The sequence below is a fragment of the Pyrgilauda ruficollis genome, unplaced genomic scaffold (genome assembly GCF_017590135.1).
Source record: "Pyrgilauda ruficollis isolate IOZ18807 unplaced genomic scaffold, ASM1759013v1 scaffold22, whole genome shotgun sequence".
Classification (NCBI taxonomy): Eukaryota; Metazoa; Chordata; class Aves; order Passeriformes; family Passeridae; genus Pyrgilauda; species Pyrgilauda ruficollis.
Window position 1 is genome coordinate 6,889,999 of NW_024521428.1, and position 22,289 is coordinate 6,912,287.

General features: G+C 39.4%; 1 protein-coding gene across 1 annotated transcript in view; it reads left to right on the top strand.

Moving 5' to 3' along the window:
• LOC121354076 (cohesin subunit SA-2-like) overlaps window positions 1–22,289 on the top strand; it is a 57,634-nt gene that overhangs the window by 15,128 nt on the left and 20,217 nt on the right. The window contains exons 9-20 of the mRNA XM_041468422.1: window positions 261–412; window positions 1,665–1,738; window positions 2,172–2,295; window positions 6,249–6,347; window positions 8,371–8,450; window positions 16,289–16,396; window positions 18,327–18,435; window positions 19,270–19,387; window positions 20,254–20,357; window positions 20,799–20,891; window positions 20,977–21,066; window positions 22,066–22,269. Coding sequence (XP_041324356.1) covers window positions 261–412; window positions 1,665–1,738; window positions 2,172–2,295; window positions 6,249–6,347; window positions 8,371–8,450; window positions 16,289–16,396; window positions 18,327–18,435; window positions 19,270–19,387; window positions 20,254–20,357; window positions 20,799–20,891; window positions 20,977–21,066; window positions 22,066–22,269 — 1,355 coding nt within the window. The remainder of the gene's footprint in view (window positions 1–260; window positions 413–1,664; window positions 1,739–2,171; window positions 2,296–6,248; window positions 6,348–8,370; window positions 8,451–16,288; window positions 16,397–18,326; window positions 18,436–19,269; window positions 19,388–20,253; window positions 20,358–20,798; window positions 20,892–20,976; window positions 21,067–22,065; window positions 22,270–22,289) is intronic.

Here is a 22,289-nt window from a genome sequence, read left to right on the forward strand (position 1 = left end):
GTAAATTACTTCTCTGATTAGAACTCTGACCAAAAGTTTTAAATCACCAGAAATAGAAGTTAATTTTCCCTTTTTGATGATAATCTGCCTTTAAAATAAACACTGTATTTTAAAGCAAATTACTATAATCTGGTAGTGTTCATATTTTCGATATAAACTGGATTTGGCTAACCATATCCTTTTTGTGGTAAAGTGGTGAGTATATTTATGCTGCATATCTCTGAGCTAAGCTAATTGTGCTGGGTCTGTTTCTTTTTTAGCAATGAAACTTCTCACAGCAGTTGTAAGCGTCCATCTGAACCTTGATGTCAACAAGCACAACGCTCAAAAATTGTATGAGGTGGAGAAGAAGAGGCTAAGTGGCAAGAGGACCAGTTACAGACTTGATCAGCTAGAGAGAAAAAGGAAAGAGGTTAGGGAAGTGTCTTGTATGTGAGATTTGTGAAGGTGTAAAAGGATTGCTGGCTGCTTGCTTTTGGGTCCCTGGAGTTCTTTGAGGTTTATGTGTTTATCTAATGCATGGTGCAGAGCAGGTGTGACTGGCTGGATTAAGTGGTACAAGCATGACTAAGGTTAAAACTGCCCTATGTACTGTTGACCTGTGATGTCTGTCCTACTGGTTGCTTTTCGAAATTGGTGTCATTAGCCCTTGATCTTCACACAAATATGGATTTACACACAAATTTAATTGTCTCAGTAGCTCTGGTGTTGTGGGAGCGCAGTTTTGTGTATGTTTGTACAAATTACAAGCGCAAGTTTCAGCAATGAATCAAAAGGGACACAGGCTAAGTGTCATCTCTGTGTAAGTAATGCATTACAAAAATGAATTGAACTTCAGGGATGTCCTGTATCATTTTTGCTTTTCAGTTTCTGTTATTTCTTCCCTGCTCAAAGACAGCTCATTTTCAACTCCCAGAGGCAGAGTTATAACTGTAAAAAATAACTCTGGCTTGAGGTAGAGGGTGACTTGGTGAATGAACATCGGGTATAGTTCCTTGTCTCCTGACCTTAGAATCACATATCTCTGTTCTGAGTTTTAGGTGTCTGTGGGCTTTTCTGAGACAATACCCTTTTTGTGGGGAGGAGTGTTTGGGTGAGACAGGATATTTTAGTACCATTGTAAGCCTGGTCTTATGACAGACAGAGGAAGTGGGTTGGAGGGAAAACCCAAACTTGTTGCCCTCCCTGATGCTGTTGATGAGAGAATATTTTTATTAGGTGACTTGGATTTTCAGAAATTCCTACCTACATTTTCAGGATTCAGTTTTTTAATAGGCTCATTGTGTATTTTGAAAATTTCTTTGTCTGTCTTTTTTATATCTCTGTTCAAGTACATGAAAAGAGAATTTGGATCTGTATGTGAGGATTGCTTAATAGTTGTGCTGTATCTTTCTGTGTGATTTCTGATAGATCAAGACTCACTGTATCAAACAAGTAGCTTGTTTCCCAAGGCTAGCAGTTGGTATCCAATAAATCTTTCCTCAGGATGTAGCCACAAAAAGGCCAGTTGCTAGTGCAGATACAGACCCCTCATTTTATGTTGGTACCACGTGTAAACACCAGCAGTTAGCATCACAGTAGTATTCCAAGGGCCCTGATGAAAATTTTTCATGTGTAGTGAATTGTGGGACCAATATTAACATTCAGTTCTCTTTGTATTTCAGTATGAGCATAAGCTTCTAGAGATACAGAACATGATGAATGCTATTTTCAAAGGGACTTTTCTAAACCGTTACCGGTAAGAGTAAAAATAAAGCTGTGATGTGTATCTGCATTCCCCAGAAACTCTTGCTCAGTTTGTACAGATAGGAGAATCAAATTAAACATCCTGGAGGCACTGATAGTGTAAAGGAAAGTGTAGCAGTTAAATTATTTTTAAGACTCTGGGTTTCCAAAAGGACCTCTCTAGTGTGTTCTTTGAGTTCTTCCTGCTGGCTGTAGAGCAGTGCGTTTGTGAATGAGAAGATATCCAGAATTGCAAAATAGTTTGTGGCTAAACGTAGTCTAAGTACTGATTGAAGAGTAACTTATAATATTAATATGAAGATACTTGGAACATTTTGAATTATACATACTTTTGAAATTCCAGAATATAAAACTATTGCAAATAATATAATTGGTTTTAAAATTAATTTTTAATGTATTAATATTACGATTTTATAATTTCACAGTGATGTTATCCCTGAGATCAGAGCAACTTGCATTGAAGAAATTGGCAGCTGGATTAAAACATACCCAGATGCTTTTTTGAATGATAGCTACTTAAAATATGTTGGATGGATGCTCTATGATAAGGTAAAGTTTAATTATTTTTTTTTACGTAGGGCAGTACATTAAGTTTTTTATTTTAATTTTTTTTAAAGAATTTTTAAATTTAAATTCTTGAGAGTGGATGTTTAAGACTCTGGTGGTACAATAAGAATTTACTTTCTTCCCTATTTCAGGTTATATTTTAAAAGCCATTTTAACACTAAATAACACTGAACATTTTTTCCAGTTCTGTGTGAATCCCTGTATGTGCAGTTATATTTATATGTCACTGAATTGGGTGTTACTTCTGAACTGTAAAATGGCTTAAATCTTTTGAGAGGGTTAAATGTTGACTGAAATTCTGCTTTTAGGCTTGACTGACATTTAAAATTTTGTTTAGATTTATAAAGAACGAACAAATGAATATTGTCTTCTACAATTCTATTGTAGCAGAATAGTCTTCAATGTTGCATTTCTCACCTGGAGTTAGGTACAGCAAATATTTACAGGAAGTCCAGCCATTTCCCAAAGGGTATAGAAGTAGAGGCATTTTTAAAAATCCTCCAAATACCACTAAAACAAACAAGCAAAACAACGAAAAGAAGTCAGTAAGTCCAAAACACCAAGCAGTAGAACAAGAGGCAATGGGCAAAAACTGATGCCCAGGAAGTTGCACTGGAACATGAGGAAGACCTTCTTTATTGTGTGGGTGACTGTTCCCTAGAGGAGATTGCCCAGAGAGATTGTGAGCATCTCGGTGGAGATGTTCAGAACTGTCTGGACACAATCCTGTGCTGGGATGACCCTGCTTGAGCAGGAAGGTTGGACCAGGTGGACCAACCAGAGGGACCAGATGCCCCGCTGTGGTTCCTTCCAGCCTGACTTGTTCTGTGCTTCTGTGAAAAAACGCTTTTTCTCTTGCTTCGAAAAAGCATGAGAGACTTCAGGGGGATAGGAATGTTTATCGGGATGGGCTGATTAGCGAAATGGACAGGCTGTACTTCTGCAGGCCGCCTCTGAGGGTGCCTGTGTCTCCCGTGCAGCTCGGCAGCCGCCGGGTTGGTCCCAGGGGCGGGCGGTGTCCGCGCTGCGGGATCCGGCTGCACTCTGCCCGGGGCCAGCAGGGGGCGCGCCAGGCTCCTGCTGCCCGCCGTGCGCCGTCCCTCACGGGGGCCTTGGGGTGTTCAGGACGGCGCGTCTATCGAGAGCTGTCGTTTGTTCCTGCTTACATTTTATCTGATCACAATATCTTTTTAGTACATGTTCAGTTTGGGGAATTCTCAAAAGAAAAATTTTTTTTTTTTTTGAAGATGATGTGTCTTCATTTGCAGTGCTCTGCAGTGAAGGTTAACAGCAGCTGGTGTCTCTAATTAATGCACACAGCTCACCCAGTGCCATTTACTGGAAACTGGAAATAATTGGTTTATTTTCCTAAGGCTTTTTTAATCTGAAAGCAATGCAGATGCAAGTAGAGAGAGATAAAGTGAGGTGTCTTCCATATTCTACATTTGGCTGAGACCTGGTAGTGTGCCACTGTTGGTGGCTGCAGTCCTGGCTGTGCTTTGTGATTTGCAGCCACTGTCAAATTGTCTGATTTCAAAACGAGAGCACCAGCCGGGGCAGCAGTGTTTTCTATATATTGTCGTGGATTTTTTTGGGAGGCTGGGGAGGGAAGCAGTTTTAAAAATTGTTTTACCTCAAATGACAGTTGGGTTGTCTTTGCTGTGTAGGAGTAATTAAGAAGTAGACCTTCCCAGTTCATAGTCTGGGAAGCATTGACCCAGCAGTCCTATCAAACCATCCAGGTCCCAGCCTGTATTTGTAAGGTTTATTGAATGGCCCCACCTCTGTGATAGTGGTGGGGCTGAAATCTCGTAACTGAATGTGTTCAAGCAGTGCTGGAGGCTGTGCAGAGCTCTCTGAGGTCACTCGAGCTGCCCACCACTTTACTGATGTTTTCTGTCATCAGGTCAGGATCAAAATGTGCTATGATACAGCTGAGGGACAGTGTATGTGTTCAGGGTATCCTGAAAATGTGCTTACATAATTCCCCTTCACTCTGTCACAGCTTTGAAGGAGCAAACAGGCATGTTTTTTGTCGAGATTAGAATGGTAGTTCTGATGAGGGGAGTAAGTGGCTGGGTGTTTGTGTTTGCTGATGCTGCTGTTGAAAGAACCTGAGGGTAGGGAGATATTCTTGATCATTAAACATTACTTCACGTCCTTCCAAAACTATGGGGACTGTTGAATTTAGAAAAGGGGAGGTGGTTGAGAAGGAGAAGCAGGGAAAATGCAGATGAAAACTTAGGAAAAATAACAGAAGTAGTCATAGGAGTAGTTATATGTTTCTATTTACTAGAGTTAATTTTCTCAGCACTTAAAAGAACATACATGTGTGGGGTTGTGACTGGGAGCTTTTGGGTAGAAACCTCAGAAGGGAGATGGTACACTTTAATGTGTTACACTTTGTCTGCAGGCCTACGCTTGGCTGCACCTTACTGCCAGGTGACATTACTAGGCGTGTGCCAAGGGCTGTATGAGCATTCAGCAAACCAGTGCATGCTGTTGTCCCTTTCCCCACACACAAATTCAGTCCCTATTGACAAGGAGAGTGTTGTGATGGAGAACCAAGGGCAACTGAAAGAGCCGAGAGAACCAAAGAACCAAGCCAGTTTTGCAGTACATTGGGTGAGCTGAGCTTGTGCAAGTGTGCAGTGATGGGTGCCACCTTAGCACTGTCTGTGAGTGAGTATGTGGCAGTAGGAAGCAGCAGGTGTGGGCAACAGTCTCTTCCTCAGAGACTTTAAAATACAATATAGACTAAGCCCTGCTGGTGTGTCATGGGCAGATTAGAGAACAGTGTATATTTTTACCTGTTGATCTTTCATTTTATATTTCTAGCAAAAAGCTGTCACAAACAAAACTGTTAGTCAAAGCCTGCCACTGAATATCATCCTTGGCTTTCCATCTAAGCAGGTGAACAGGAACTCGTAGCAATGGATAGCCTGTGTGTAGGTGGTGGTCTCCTTTCTTGGATTTCCATGTTTATTCTTACTACTATTGTTAGCAAGAGGAATTAAGAAAGAAATATGAAGAGACTGATTCAAAGCCTGCAGTTCATCTTAGTGTCTCTGCTGATATGCTTAGCATTATAAATTTACAGAACATATGATTTTTCTATGTTGGATCATCAAAGTCACTTTCCTAGTTCCATTTAAAGCTTTGTCCATTGAATGATGTAACAATATATGTGAACTAATTGAAAAGCTGGCTAAGGAAAAGACTTCTTTTTGAGGCATCTATGAAGCAGCAGTACTAATAGTATGAAATAACACCTTGTATGGATAAATATATTTTGCCTAATTAACTAATTAGGCTGAATTCAAAGCAACCCTTTTCCTGCAATACTTAAAATATTGCATTCTAGTGTAAAACAGAAATAGGGAGAAGGCATGATGCTTAACTCTGTAAGAATGCACAGTGCATTTCTAAGTTGTACCTCTTCCTCTGGGAATCTAGAGGAATCTGTAATTTCTTGGACTCCTTGTCTGTGTTTAACAATTGTCCCAGTCAGCTGTTGACAAGGAGCAGGCAAAGTCTGATGTATGGGAGAGTGCTGGTTGTACTAAGTAGGCCATCCATAGTCCTGTCTTTGTATCTTTAACATGAATAGCACAATCCCTGTATCTTTTGCATTCTATTGCTTTTATTAACTGTGGTCTGTGAGAGTTTCTTTGACTCTTAGGAAGCCATGCACAAACTTTGATGTTACCTTTGAGTTTGGCTCACTGCAGGCTTCCTCTGTGTGTGTGAGAGAGAGATGAGCGTGTGTACACACAAACAAACTGGTACTGATGTCACTGATAAAGATGAGGCAGCATGTGGATAGTCTGCTGTAGGCACCCACAAAGAGCTCTTACTTACATGATATAAATGCTGATAGTGACTAACAAAGATACATGTATTTTACTGTTAGCCAATGTCTCTTTGTCTTACAGCAAGCCGAAGTGCGGTTGAAATGTCTTCTGGGACTGCAGGGAATTTATAGCAGAAAAGAACTTGCTTCCAGGATGGATCTCTTTACTAACAGATTCAAGGTAAATTACTGTTTGCTGGTTTTTTAAGTCTAGGTTGGGTGTGTACACAGGGCTTGATGTTTTGATCAGAGCTGATCTCCCCACTCTCTTGACTGAGAGGGCTTAGACTCCTGCAGAAACAGCCTTGTTTACTGAATAGATGGAGTTTTGCAGGGAGGGATGTTTCCCTCTGTGTCTATGAACTCTTCCATTTCACTTTAGTTCACACAAAATGGTGTTAGCATGCACTGTGGTCAGTTATCTCCACCATTTATCCAGATTGGTCCAGGTTTTTTTACAGGATCTTTGGCAGATGACAAATAATTTCCTATGCTAAAGATCCTCTTTGCTGTCCCTGATAATGGGTTAACCTCATAGTTAGTGGCTGTCCATGTATCACACTGGTGTGGGAATGGCTCTCTCTTGATCTACCATGTCAGTATGAATCTTGAAGAAGGATCCCTTATCTCCTTTCTGAACAAATCAGGTGATACACTGTAGTTTTGAGTGCTTGTTTTGTAGCTTCACTGACCCTGTACTCTGCCTTTGTCATATTCCAATATCCCGACTCATTTAAAAGTAAGCCCTTTACTTTTTTTTAACCCTGACCTTGCTAAGGATTTTGTCAGCTGCTCTTACCCTAGCAGGGTTGCACCTTCTCAGTATTTGAGTAAGAAAGCTCAAGATGGTGTGATTGATATCTCAGTCCCTGTGAATCAGCACATGATTCAGTGTCAGGACAAATCAATGACTGCATGTGGTAGGAAACCCATGGTCTTTTTGCAAAAGGTGCAGGGCTTACCCATGTGTCAAAGCAGTTGCTAATAGTGAAAAATGCTTTTCACATATCCTCAAAGAACATGAAATGGCTTAATATTGGTATCTTAGTAATAAATTATTCAGAATTAAATTCAGCTAAGATTGACCCCTGTTTTAAATGATTATGTGGTAGTCCCTTATCTTTCTGACTGCTGTAAGCTCTGTAACCAAATGCAAGATTTGTATTCAATAGTGATGAAATAGCTCCAGGCTGATTGTGCTGCTATCACCCTGTGTGGAGGATGCAGTATAAATGGATTATTGCTAACTCCATCCCCCAGTCAAAAAACCCACACCCAAAGACAACTCCATCCCCACTAAACAAAAGAAATCTGAACAGCTACACACAAAATACCAATTTCAAAGTTTAAAGCATGCTTTCTCAGTGATGGGGAGTGTAATCATATATCCATCAATCCATTTCCTGCAAACAGGAGTTATACATGCTCCCTCTGTTACCCTTGAGTGTTCAGACTCAGGATTTGTGGATTTAGATACCTTTCATCTGGATTGTGAGAAAAAGGAAGATGCAAAGGAAAATGAATGTAAAGATTTAGAAACCATGTATTAAATGGGGAAGCTAAAATAGTTCCAAATCAAGCAAGTCTAAAGGTGTAATATGTCTTAAAGATATAGGCCACACTGAGGTGTGCAAGTTCCTGGTTTCATGGGATGGGAAGTTTTTTGGGTTGTTTGCATGTGTACTAAGTTACAATATTGTGAATTCTGGAGGTCAGCAATATTGCTGCTATGCCATGAGGTATCTTTATGACTTAAAGTCTAACTGTCTTTTCAGCAAGGCACTGACTTCTGTAATGTGTAGTTTACTGTTAGTGGGAGAAACTGATTAGATAATGCTTGTAATGTGAGTCTTACCTTCATTTAACATACTGAAGTGCCAGTAGTAACATCTTAGAAACAAGTTGTCAGTCACTTTTAATTTGTAGTGCGTAGTTAATTTCTTGTGAACGCATACATTACATGTATAAAAAATATCATATTACTGCATGATTAATTCAGTTAAAAAATTAACATGCTGTTAATTTTCAGGGGCTGAGGAACTACTTGGTAGTAATCAAGTTGCCTCATGTCTCTTAGGAAATAGCTGCTGAAATAAAAATAAATCTCTGCTGTACTAGTGTAGATGGTCTAGCTGTAGCAAAAATACATGTTTATTGAGAACAAACCATGTTACATCTTTTTATTGTCATTTTACATCCATTAGGATCGAATTGTGTCCATGCCTCTGGACAAGGACCATGAAGTAGCAGTTCAAGCCATGAAACTCTTGATGCTTATGTCACAGTAAATAATTTCTTTTTTAATTTACTGTATTGTTTTAATGGCAACAAGATCCAGGTACAAACCTGATGAATCTTCCTGTAATCACCTACTTATTGGGAAACAGTTGCTTCTGGCAGGATATGAGTTACAGTTAAAGCTTCTCAAGACATGACATTTTCTTTCTGTGGGAAATGCCAGTGTAAGAAAACCCTTGTGCTGAGATTCAGTCTGAAAACTATGTTTTTATATCTTTACGTTTCCCTCTGAAAGAAAATTCCTCCTTTTTTTAATTTTGGCCTTTCTCAAAAAGGGTGGGGGAAGTTCCCACTGAAGATGGGGTCCCCACCCCATCTTCTGTCCCAGGATTGCCAGGTCTTGACCAGAAGCTTGGAGAACTCTGCCCTCTTCCCTGTCTCTGCACCTGATGCAGGAAACTTTGAGCTCTGAGGCTGTTGCTAGAATTTGGATTTTCGGATTCTTGGCTCCAGGGCAGAGAATCTGGTAGCCTTTGAGCCCATAGCAGACTGACAGGAAATGATCAAGTGTGTGATTTTGCTGAGGTGGAAGAATAACAGAAGAGTTGTTTTCTTGGGGAATTTACCTGCCAGCCGTAGATTTGGTAGCATAATGGTGAGCTGGAAGTGTGGGGAAGAATGGCACTTAGTATTACAGAAGTATATAAATCTTCTTCTGATATATCCTTGAGCAGCATGTTTATTTTAGAAATGTCTTTATTTGCAAAATATGTGTAGAATAAATTTTCTGTCCCTCTTTTTCAAAGCAAAATGGGAATAAAATCTTCACTGCATTCCATTGATAATACAGTTGAGATGTTAGGACTCAGTGTCTCCTCTGTCTGAGAGTGTAAGTTGAATTTTGGTGATGCTGATGCTTATTTCCATGTACAGCATGAGACATTATCCAATAGCCTTGTGGGATTTGCTTCTCTATTTAAGCCAGAAGTATTAGTCATTGCTAGAGGAGCATGTAGACCTTAGTGGTCCAACTAATACGGTGCTGTAGATATTTACATAAAATTTTAAGTGTGTTTGTATATTGAGGTGCTGCTGTATTGTCTCCTGTCTCACTTCACATTCCACTGGTTTGAATGGTATTTTTCCAGGGCTCCTTCAATAGCCACATCAGAACAGCATATGATGCTGTGAGCACTCCACCCTCTTCTGAAGGTAGTGCCATTGTTTGGACCTCACCAGTAGTAGCAGCCAGGGTTATATTGTTCCTGTGTTCACAATGTCCATTTCTACATCCCATGGTTCCCCATGGTGCCTGGCTGCTGGAACAAAGCACAATGCTGTGTCCATGGACAGCATGTCTCTGTGCTAGGAGGAGCGGCTCACCATTGTTGGAGTACAAAGATTCCATACACCAGTTACGGCTGCACTTGTTCCGTATCTGAATTAACAAGAGCTATATTGGCACTGCAGCTGTTTATCATCTCTGCTTTATTATAAGGGATCATGTTCTCATTAATGCAAGCTACAGCTATAAAAGTTTGATCAATGTTTCTTTTTCCCTGAAGCAATTTTTTCTGAGTTTTGCTTAAATATGGTTTCCAGTGTGAATAAATGCCATCTAAAGTTTTCTGAATGATATTTTTCCATCATAAGATGCAATTTTCATAAGTAAAATTAATACATTATGAAATTGTTTTTAATTAAGCTATGTAGAGACCTAGCAAATATGTTCTTTTCTTTTTGCTCATCTGTTGCATAGCCATCCTGCTTTCTTCCACTGTACCCGCCCCCCCCAGCTGCTCTGAGCCCTGCAGATTTGGCATAATTATTGGAGTGGTGAAATTGTGCATTGGAAATTCAATAAGCAAATTCAACAACAGCTCTTCTCTTTGATCAGAGTAGTGCTGACCAGTCTATAACTCTGTGTGAAGAGAATGTAGGCAGTATAGCCAGTCACATCTACAGGCTTCTTAATAAGAACCTGCATCAAGATCCTTTTCTAGCAGGGGAAGAGCTGATGCCTTAGTACCTACAACAGTGACAGAAAGGGCTTGCTGCTGGCACTGCAGAAACAAAGACCTGCAGATCTAATGTGTCTCAAATAGGTGTGTCTCATAGCTGAAAGCTTTTGTGTGTATCCAGACGCACACAAAAAGTGTGTCTGGATATTGAGCAGTAGTGCTGGTTGATACCTGCAGTAAAGCATGAAATTGAGTTGGGGACAGCAGCTCCCCTACCTCCAAGGGGATGATAAAGTAATAAATGACAGCTTGTATAAATGGTATGGCTACTAGTACACATTGGTGGAATAAAATTTTTGCCACTTTTGTCATGCTGTCTTGGCTTCTCTTTGAGTGACTAATTTTTGTCATCTGAAAATTTGGTAACTGAATTCAAGTGGTCCAACTTGTGTTTTTAGTGAGATGTGAGAGACCTTTCAGATCAAGTTTCTGAAAGCTGCTTTTAAAGCTACTGAAAAGAATCTCTATCTGAATTCTATTTGATCAGGATTGATTAATTAATTTTAAAAAAAGTATTAATTGATGAGGTACAGACCTTCAGAACATGTCTCTAACCTTGGAATAAATATTTTGTTATGTCATGGCACGAGTCATCCAGTAACAGCTTTTTTTCTTCCAATTACTCAGTTGGGTAATTTTTCTTGGGAAACATACATTATGTCAGTAACTTTCTTTGACTGACTTCCATAGTTGTCTTTTGGGTCAGCATAGCAGCAAGACCTTGTTGCTAATTGCCCATTTTTGTGATGTTTTACAGTGGCAGGAGAGCTGTGCTCCATGTATGGTGGTAACAGGTTTGAGCATCTCTCAACCATCACTGCATTCCTGTTCTGTGGAATATACACTGACTACTCTGTGTACTACTGCCCCATAAAGCTGCTGTGTCTTTACATTCTCTCTCTTGATAGCTAGAGAGGCAGTGAAAACACTGATCTTTTCAATTCACTTATATGTTTTACATTATTAAAAAAATCCCAGCGCTGATTCAGATTTCTCTTCCTAGCTATGTGTATACTTAGTTTTTTTTCAAATCCATATTTGTATTTTCTTCTTGTGTATCTCTGTGAAGCTGAGATTTTTTTTCCTTCTTGTTTGTAGCATGTTGTCTCAATTGAATGCCAGTCTTTGGGCTAGTAGATTTCTGTTTTTACACAGCATGATGTGATCCTGAAACAGAAATGAGCCTATGAGGTTTAGCATAATAGAAATTATTAATGGTACTGAATTATGCATAATTGTTGGCATTAATGTTGCAAAGGATCTGACAGGGAATAGAACTAGGAAGGAAATAAAGAGGGAGAAAGCATCAGTGACAATGAGAGACCAAGGTAAAAAAAGCATTGCCTTTTAGGAGGCAAATTAGTTCAGTGTGCCTACTGCTAGACAATTCTGTTAATTTTTGTGTGCTTAACTACCTAAAAGCATAGAGGGATTTTGGAAAAGAGCAGCAAAAGTAATAAGGTAGCCACAGTAGATGCCTGGGGAAAGGTTACAGGTGGTATGGGTAGGGGCACAAATCTGCAATTAACTTGAATATATAAATAGCCCAGGGGAAAATGACTTTGATTTACTTTAGTTAAACGTAACTAGAAATTAAACTGAGTTTTAAACACATCGGTCAGCCGCAGCATAATCACAGTGTATTGCAACATGGTAATCCCATTGTACAGTGGGTGGGAAAGGACTATTGTTACATTTCAGTGGCAACCATATTGTCATTTTGCTGATCACCAAAGTATGTCTTGAAATAACCTGCAATGAGAGCAGAGGAGTGAGAGTGAAATTGCAGAACAGTTTAGTAGTACATGATTTTTGTACTTAAAATTTTTATTGCAGACATTAGAATACTTCTAACATACATTTATTTTTGGTTGATAGTGCTCTGTGCACATATACTGCTTTTACAATGCATCTGCAGATTTTGATGTTTAACTTGACTTAAATTTAAATGCAAAGTGACCAGATTCTTTTTTGATTAAGATGCTATACCTTGGATTGTCATGACTGTAATGTGTACCAGCTCTTACCCACAGCCACTAAAAACAAAGAATAGTGTAAAACTCTGTAAAGTGCATTAAGTGTGTTTTTATTTTACTCTTGTGATTTTGATGGTTATCCTTGGTATGAGCAACAGCACAGACCAAGTGAAGCTACTCCAGCAGTCATACCTGTTGCATGCAACAAAATGAAACAAAAAGCAAGATATGAGATCTTTCAACTGGTGCCATTTGCAGAACAAAATGGGTCTGTGATCTCCCTCTAGAGTGTCCCAGTTCCTTCTGAGACATGAAGACTGGGACATGTTCACACTGAAGTGCAGAGAAAATGGTATGTCATGAGATTGGTATGTGGAAAGCCATGCCTGTTTATTTTTAGGCACCTAAACACTGGCAGGCACTTCTGGCTTAACCTTTATCTGTTGCTTGGCATGCTGAGGGCTGTAAATTTGCAGCAGTATTACTGCTGTATTTGACGTATTCTTTGTGTGGTTGATGATTGCCTGATGGATGTAAAAAAGAAAGACACCCGGTTAGTGTGGTAGTGTTGGCACCTGTTTAGTGTGGTGGTGTTAGCGCTGGTGGTTGCAGGTGTGGTCAAATGCTGCTGCTTGCAGAGGCAGGTAAAATGCCTAAGCACTCATTTCATTTCAGTGGGAGTTACAAGCCTAAACCTCATCATGGTCAGAGTAGTGGTTGAATAAGTAGTAGTAGTGCACACAGGTATTTCATCCCACTCAGGAAAGGAAAAAACAGAAGATCAGGTGCTCAGGTGGTGTCAGGAGTGTCTGTCAGCTTGTGTTGCAAAAGGAAATGGATTCTTCTCCCTTCTTTTGCTTCTCTGCTGTTTGAGGGTGCTTCATTTCCAGCTGGAGCAGCGTCTCACCTACTTATGTCTCGAGGAGGGAGGAAATAATACTGCACTAGATTAATGTAATGGATCAATTCCCAGCCTCTTAGAAGACAAAGTTAAAAATGGGGAGGTTGGGATTTTGGAAATCACAGAATGGCTGAAGTTAGAAAGGTTGTCTGGTCCAACCCCCTACTCAAGAAGAGCCACGTAGAGTGCATTGCCCAGGACTGCATCCATATGGCTTTTGAGTATCTCCAGCAATGGAGACTCCAGAGCCTCCCTTGGCAGCCTGTGCCAGTTCTCTGTCACCCTTGCAGTAAAAACATGTTTCCAGATGTTCAGAAGGAGCCTCCTGTGTTTCTGTTTGTGCCTGTTGCTTCTGGTCCTGGGCACCAGGAGTAGAAGCCTGTCTGTGTCTTCTTACTCCCACCACCAGGTACTTACACACATTGCTAAGATCGCCCTGAACCTTCTTTCCTCCAGGCTGAACAGTCCCAGCTCCCTTGACCTTTCCTCAAAGGAGAGATGCTCCAGTCCCAGGAGAGATGACCCCCAGATCATCTCTGTGACCCTTTCTTGGTCTCTCCCCATCTGTCTGTTGTACTGGGGAGCCCAGCCCTGGACACAGCACTCCAGGTGTGGCTTCACCGGTGCTGTGTAGAGGGGAAGGATCACCTCCCCAAACCTGCTGGTAACACTTAATGCAGATTGGGGTACCATTCACCTTCTTTTCAGCAGCAGAACATTGGTGGCTCATGTTCAGCTTAGTGTCCACCAGGATTCCTTTTCTAAGGATAGAAAATACCTATGAAAAAGCAGTTTCATTAGTACTGGAAAGGAAGAGTCCTTAATTTCTATCCAGAAAGATAGCTTGAAAAGCTAAGCAATACCTATCTGAACAATTTAGTCAAGGAACTGTTTTAAAATATAAACATTCAGGTATTGCATTCATTATTTCTATAAATGTGCTAAAGAGAGAAAACCTGAGATACAAAGAAGAAAAAAATTAAATATAAGAAAAATGTGTGCACTTGACTGGCATGTTCATACAGGAAATTTCATTTAAGCGTAAGAAGAAGGTTTTTCACTGTGGGAGTGATCCAATACTGGAACACATTGCCAGAGATGTTGTAGAGTCTTTGACTTCATGGATTGGATGCATCAACCTGCTGTAGCTGATCCTCTTGTGAGCAGGGGGTTGGAGCACATGATCTGCAGAGGTGCTGACCATCCTCAGCACTCTATGATTCTGTATTGGTTCACTTCAGATCACCATGTTTGTGAAATTTCTTATATTCCCAGCTGCCCACTGGTTTTGAAATAAATATATGTAGAGAAAAAATGACAAAGACATCTTCCTGGAAACTAGTGCTTTAAAAGACCTCAATAATAGATTGACATTTAAAAGAATGAAAGAAACATTGTCAGACTGCTATTTTTTTCTGTAAATTCCCCATAGCCTTTTAATATTTATTATATCATGTCTTTTTATTCCTGTAAGTGCTCTTTGTTGTCATTCTTTGTTTTACTTTCACGTGTTAAACTTATAGAAGTTTAATAAATTTGATCATTCGTGGCTTCACAGGATACACCACTGCTTATTCATGTGCTCTAATGCACCATAAAACCGTATTACTTCTTTCATTTTTTACTGTTTAACATCAATAAACACACTTTTACGCTACTTTCCCAGTTCTGCAGATAGTTAAATGAGTGACATAAATATTTCTCATTATGGTGATTTCTTGACATGTATTTCTTTACACTTCCTATATGTTCTATTACTGCAAATATGTTCTCAAGGTAATTGCATGTTTAAAGAGTCCACCAAAACCTGCCTTAAGTGTGTAAGGCAACTTTTATTTCACGTTATCCTGTGAGACTGATTCACAAGACTTTTGGAGACATACCATTAGCACTTTCATTTAAAGACCTTTTTAATGGATGCTCCAGTGAGTGATGGAGCTTGCTTAGTGTGAGCTCACTTCTTTTTCAGTCAGGTTGAAGGATATTTTGGGGCTTTGTGAGGATGCTAAAGGATGCAATGGGTTGGAGACAAATGGGCAAGTATAGGAAGGACTGCTGATCCTCAGTTGTAGAGAGGGTGTTGGACCACAGGTGTAGATGGTTTTAAAATGTTACTACTTGAGGATTGAATGCAGTGATCAATAAAAGCCCTTTCCTTTCAGCTGGGTGTAGTGAGTGTAAGGATCTCATATGTTGCTCTTTCATTCTCTGAAGCAGCCTAGTCCAGTGACATTGTTGTGGCAGCAAGAAGCAGGTATTTGGAAACTGTAATCCTGGTTTTGGACTTCACTGCTCTGGTGCCTCTTCATTGGGTTATTCAACCTCGATGCTTCAGTTTCTTTTTTGTAAATATTTGATATGAATACCATTTCTACCTCTCGAGAGTGTTCTAGTGTACTAGTTGACATGTGGTGTTCTCAAGATGTGTAGCTGAATGAAAAAAGGTGTGACTTTGAATGTGTTTGTGCAGAGAGGTCACAGCCATAAGTGTGCCATCAAGAATGCATTTTGATTTCTTTTTGTGTGGGACTCTAGTGTAATAGAATATAGGTTGTAAAATACTGGAATAAATGACTCAAGAACAATTAGTACTTCAGAATGAAGGTTTCTAATTGTTTATTATCTTCTATGGTGAACATCTAAGCATAAAGTAAATGCATGATTTTCCTGTTTTATTTACTATTACTCTTTTTACCATGATCACTTATCAACTGTAATTATACTTTAAATTAATGTTCATGTCCATGCAGTGGGCCTGATTTGTCATGGCTTACACAAACCTCTGTTTCTCTACACAGTGAGTAAAAGAATGCTGCCAGTTTTGTTTGAGAGCATTTTTAGAAACGCCCTTCAAAAATTTACACATAGCTGTGTAAACAAGTTGCACGGTTATGGAGAATTGAGTCTGGTAATAGCTGGACATAGCATTCATGCTATTCTTTGCAGATAAACCTGGACTGTAACTTCCGTTGTTATTTTTGCCTAGGAACTGTGAGGATGTGTTATCAGCTGAAGACTGTGAAATGTTATACCAGTTTGTTTATACCACTCACCGTCCGCTCGCAGTAGCAGCTGGGGAATTCCTTTATAAAAGGTATCTCTGCCTGCCTACTTCTTGCATAGTCTCATTTGTTTTGGAATTAAGGTGGATTTATTTAAGGGGGACATTAAGCATTAATTTTTCTGCTGAAAGTGTGTGACGCCTTTTTTCTGGTAATCAGAAGAGAAATGCTGTCTGGGGGTAATTGCATGTTTTCCTGTAGAGCCCTGAAACAATAGGTGTGAGAAAAGTTGCAAGACAGGCACAGGGAATATGAAACTAATTGATGCACAAGTGTCATGCTATATTGAGAACTTGCCCTCTTTTTCTCTACTTTCCTATTGCTTTGCTTCTTAAAAGCTAATCTGTCACCTGGCATCTCCTGGATTTTCATAGTTTGATAATTAATCACAAAAATGGCCTCCTCTTCTCCCTTTGGAAGTTGCCTTATACTTTGTAAAGGCTTTGAATAATGAGAGATGCAGCAGATTAAAAAGCCCTCCCAATTTCCTGTCAGGTTAATGAAATACAGGGTTTATCTTCCCCAGGAGTAACTCTTATAAATGGGCTTCTTATAACTATGGTTGCATGAAGTTGTATGGAGTTGGCATGCTAAAAAGGGAAGAGACAAACATTCTGTCTTTACCACTGAGAGAAATAATCTTGACTTACAAAAAGAAATGAAAATAAAAATATTTAGGCAAGGATTTTGTGGGGGAACATTCAGAAATAATAATAATGTTTCCACACATAGAGAATCTCTTCCTAGTTGTGTTTTCCTGTGTCACTGAAATGTTGGCATTCTGGAATTTGTGGAGCTAAGTCCAACAGAAAGACAAATGAAGAGAAACTTTTTTTTTTTGATGAATCTGCTATTACATCTGCTAGATGTAGTCGTTTGTGTTGGTCCTAATATGCTCTCATAAATTAGATGTTTCTCCTCTCAGAACTCTGCTGCATTTTGCTACCAAAGTGATTGCCCTGATAACTTCACTTTTTCTACCCAGCTTGCCAGTGCCTTGTGGACACCTTGACCCTGTAAATCTCATCCTTGTTCTTGTTTGCCCAGTGCTTCTCTCCAGCACTTTTTCCAGTAGAGAATGTTCATTCTGGTGTGATAAGAGATGTTAGTGACACCCTCCTTTTCCTGGTTATACTGCTAAGTTTTAGTATAAATGCTTTTGCTTTCCCCTGCTGCCCCTTCTTCCTGGTTTGCACAAAATCTTCTCCACGTCTGCATATTTTAACTTAGGTTACTTAGCTGGCATAAATTTTACCAGCAGAAACTCTTCCTGAATGCACAAGCTTTTGCTGACATTTAGTAGTGAGGTCCAGCTCTTAAATCCAAGCTGTTTGGCCCTTACATTAATCTGCAGGGGTGACCTTGCTGTATTTATCTTGGAATTAGCGCTTTTTGTGGGTAGTAGTCAAAAGTCATTTTGGATAAAGGGGGAAATGGAAGTGTCATACTGTGCTTCATACCTCAGACAGAAGAGGAAGAGCAGAGTTTCCATTGTATTTGTGATGTTAATTGCCTCTTATAATTACAAGATACTGTGCTTTCCTTAAGAAGCTGCAGTTCTAAGATGCACTGTGATGTGAATAGTGGCTGTGTGCTAATATCTCTGTTGTGTTAAGGTTTTAAATTTGGTCTAGAGCAACCCTCTTTCCAAGCATGAGCAAATGCCTAGTCATTGTATGATCAGTTTGTGGAATCTGCATCCATCGTCCAGAAGGGGTGGCAGGGTACCTGTGAAACTGTCAGAAACAGTCTCTGCATCCACAGTGGATAGCATATCTGTCATAATGGAAAACAGTCTTTTTTCCTTTCATCTTATAAAAATGTCTAATGAGATTTGGGATAAATAAGTAGACACTGAAGAGAAATACAGTCCTTTTGATCTTGACAGAATTAGTGTTACATTGGTAAATGAGTGGAAGGAGAATGTGGCAAAACTGGACTGACTTGCTTTTCTTTTGGCAGGCTGCTTAGTCATAAGAGAGATAAAGAAGTTCAGCCCAAAGGAGGAGGAAAGTTTGGGGCAAGCACTGACCAATTGAAAAGGTTAATAGACTTTTTCCTGGAGAGTGAGGTGAGAACTGCCCCTGCAATAAGCCTTTCAAATCCAGTGTTGTATGTTAAATCAATTATCTTCTTGCTTTTGAAAGCAATTTCTGTTGGTGAGCTCTGAAATGTGTGGTGTTAGAAACGTTTTCACTGTCTAGGTTAAGTTTTTAATGAAGCCATTTCTGTTCTGTTGTATTAAACCTAATTTACAAGTGTGCTAATGGAGAGCATCAGTGCTGAGGCAGTTTCTGGAAACAACCTGAAAGACTAATGCCACCAAGTGAGGGTTTTTTTTGGTATGTGTCCGTGTCTTTCTAGAGAATGATGTGGGTTGCTGTACCATGGCTCCATGCTGACCAAAAATTGTAGTTTTATGAGAGTTTTATCAGTTTAAGTGCTGATAAACAGTTCACGGTTTAGCTTTTGCAGTGGTGCAGATCTCTCTGTGCCAAAGTGTCTCAGGCACAGCAGTTTTGGATCTCTCTGCAAAGAATTGGATAGATGGGTTGTTCCTAGTTCTGTAACTGGATTTTTTGGCTCTTACAGTCAGCAATATAAGGCGATAGAGAAACTAGTTTCAGAGATTATTTAATTTAAATTTATATTTGTATTAAAAGAGAAAATTAAATTTTTTTGTCTGCTTTTCTTGATTTTTCACCCCACTTTCCTGCTTTGTATCAGGTCGAAGACATTGTGTTTAAATGTTCATTGGCCTTGAACTAAATATGTTGAAATACTGCATGTGAATATATATGTGAATGACAGAGCTTTTTCATTGGACAAAGGGAGAGGAACATATGAAGCTGTGTTTCTTCTAGTGATGTGTTTGCTTATATAAGCTTGTGTTTTTAATCCCTAGCTACACAAACATGTTGCATACCTAGTAGACAGCTTGTGGGACTGGGCAGGCAAATTCCTGAAGGACTGGGAGTGCATGACCACTCTGCTGTTAAAAAATGCTGAAGAAGCTGGAGAAGGTGGGTAAGCAAAGAATTTAGTTTTGTCTGAATGAATCTCCCCATGCTATTTTTTGAACCTTGCCTTAGCTAGTTTAGGATCTTTCATATTGCAGTACCATTTGGTCCCAGATTGAGGTCACCAAGTGCCACAAAGCAGATGCAACTCAATGCACTGCTAGTGTAATATTTATATCAATATACTTGTTTTATTCAGTTTTCTGTTTTTATGTAATGTTAGTTTAGAACCTGTGCAGTAAATACTTGTGTAATTAAGCCATAATGTTTATGTAGTGTTCACTTTGTTAGTCCAAAACTGTGGAATCTAAAAGTATTAATAGATTGAAATGCAGTTATTGTCAGGCCTTTACTCCTTCCTCAAAAGAAAATGAGTAATATATTGAGTTCACTGACATCTAACACTAGAGGAGTTTTTTTTTTAGAATTATTTTGAAATGAACTTAAATAAACCTTTAAAATCCCTTCCAACTCAAACCATTCTGTGAATAGTTGTTGTAGACCTGGAGTTGGTTGTGTGATTAAAATCAGTTTGTGGACCCAGTGAGTTAGAGCATTTTGGTACTCAAAGATGATTTGTCCTAAATGAGACACTAGTCAGTAGGAAGCCTCATTAAAATTGCCTGTGTTTTTGCAAGCCCAACTGCCCCAAAAAATTTAGCCATTAAGGGATTAATGGTACTCACTAAAGGTAGAAAATAACTTTATTCAAATGAAGTCAAAGACTCTCTAGCTGTTTATTTAGCAACACTGCATCTCCCATTCTTTAGTGTCCTTCCACAGTTCCTCAGGTAAATGAGTAGGCTTTACATCAATTGTTGCTGCATCTTCACTTTTCTTTTGTGTGATGCTGACTGATTTACTTCCAGCACTGAGCGATGCCCAGGAAAGTGCTCTCATCGAAATCATCCTCGCGACAGTCAGAGAAGCAGCTGAAGGTCATCCTCCAGTGGGCAGAGGTGCAGCCAAAAAAGTCAGTGCATCCTAGTCTTATTTATTGTCCTGTCATCACATTATCTTTGCCTTATGTACTTTGCCAGACAGCTTGTTCCTAGTTGCAGATGTATCTTAGGAAATAAAATAGCTTATTTTTCTGAAATGTTGCAGTGTCTTTTCACTTCTAGATCTCATTAGAAGTGGACGTTGAAGGAGATGAGGATCAGAGGAGAGCCACTTGAATCATATTATTGACAAATGATGAGCATTTTATCCATGACATATAGCTGTTCATCAATTTGCATCTAATTTAAGGTCAACAAAAAAAAAAAAGCATCTGGTTTTCTTCATGCAAAAGTTTCTCTATCTTAGGTTGATATGCTTGAGACAATACAATATAAGTTAAGCTTGGGTTATATGTAAGATTCCACTCAAATCCCAGAGATTTTATAATTGAAACCAAATTCTTTATCTGCAGATTTTGTCAGTAAAAGAGAAGAAAATCCAATTGGAAGATTGTACCAAAATTACTGAGCACTTTATTATGGTGCTTCCTCAGCTCTTGGCAAAGGTAACTAACAGCTGCTCTGTGAATGCATGTTAAATATTTCATTAAAATTCCTTCAACGTACTCATATCCTGTTTTTTCTCTGTAGTATTCAACAGATGCACAAAAAGTGGCAAGTCTTCTGCAGATTCCTCAGTATTACAATTTGGATGTTTACAGTACAGGACATCTAGAGAAGGTGAATAGGAATTGGGGTAACTGGTTCATGTGGTTCATGCTCTAAGTTTATGTGACAGTGTAGGGAGTGTAATGGGATTTGGAACAAGTAGAAAATTGTTGAAATATAGTGAAATGGTCTCATACCTTAAGGAAAGTGGTCTTACTGAGGATTTACTTTTTGATTTGGAGCTGCAAAAAAAAAAGCCTTAGTCCTTGTCAGTTCTGATATGCTGGGTCTGGCCTTGGTGGATAACGATTTGTGGTTTTGTGTGGTAGACCCAGCCCTGGGTTTTTTCATTCCTGGCTGGAGGGAGGGTGCGTTATGCCATGTGTCTTAAGTTGGTGTCTCCCAGGAGTTTACTGCAGAATAGGTTTCATTCTCTGTGAAGGCTGTCTCCCAGCTGCTGGGGCATGACAGTGACTGAAAGATAAGAATGGAGATAGTATATCTGCTGATGGGAAAGGGATGGTCAGAAACAGACAGATGAAATCCTCGAAATAGCTTAACATATTCTTAAGCAGGGGTGTTTGCAGGGTGGCAGTGTTAGGCAAACACTGTGAGGTTAATTTCAGCCCAAAACTTGAACTGGAAGAGAGCAAGTCAGCAGAATGGCACAAGTTACCTCTTCCCACTAAGAGTGAAGACCCTGTTTCTGACGTGATCCAAAACATTCTCCATTCTCCATTGCTGATGGAGACAACTTCTACTGCTTAAAGACAGAGCTGTCCTTCTTAAAGGCATCTTTTATTCCCTGTGTAATGCTAGCCATGTATTGCTAAAGAACTTAAAGCAGTTGCTTCATTCTTTAGGAAGATCTAGAGACATAATGATGAAAGAGAGCTATAAACACTGAAAAAAAAATTGTGTTTTTTAGTCCTACCCCTCTTCTGCTTAGACTGGCATTTGTTTCATCTTGTTTATATGACCCATATGGATAGATGGGCCTAGTGAAATTATTTAAAGCATAAGAGAATTTTTGTACAACTTACCTATAAATGCCCCTTTTATCACCTGCAGCATTTGGATGCTTTGCTGAGAGAGATAAAAGACATTGTGGCCAAACACTCCGACATGTCTGTCCTCGAGGCTTCCTCCAGGACTTACTATGTTCTCTGCCGTGAAGAAATTGCCATCTATAGCCAGGTGGATTGTGCTCGAACTCAAATGATAGATGAGTTGATGAAACAGCTTAACCAGCTACTAGATTGCTTCTGGCAAAAGGTGAGTGTGACTCATTGAGG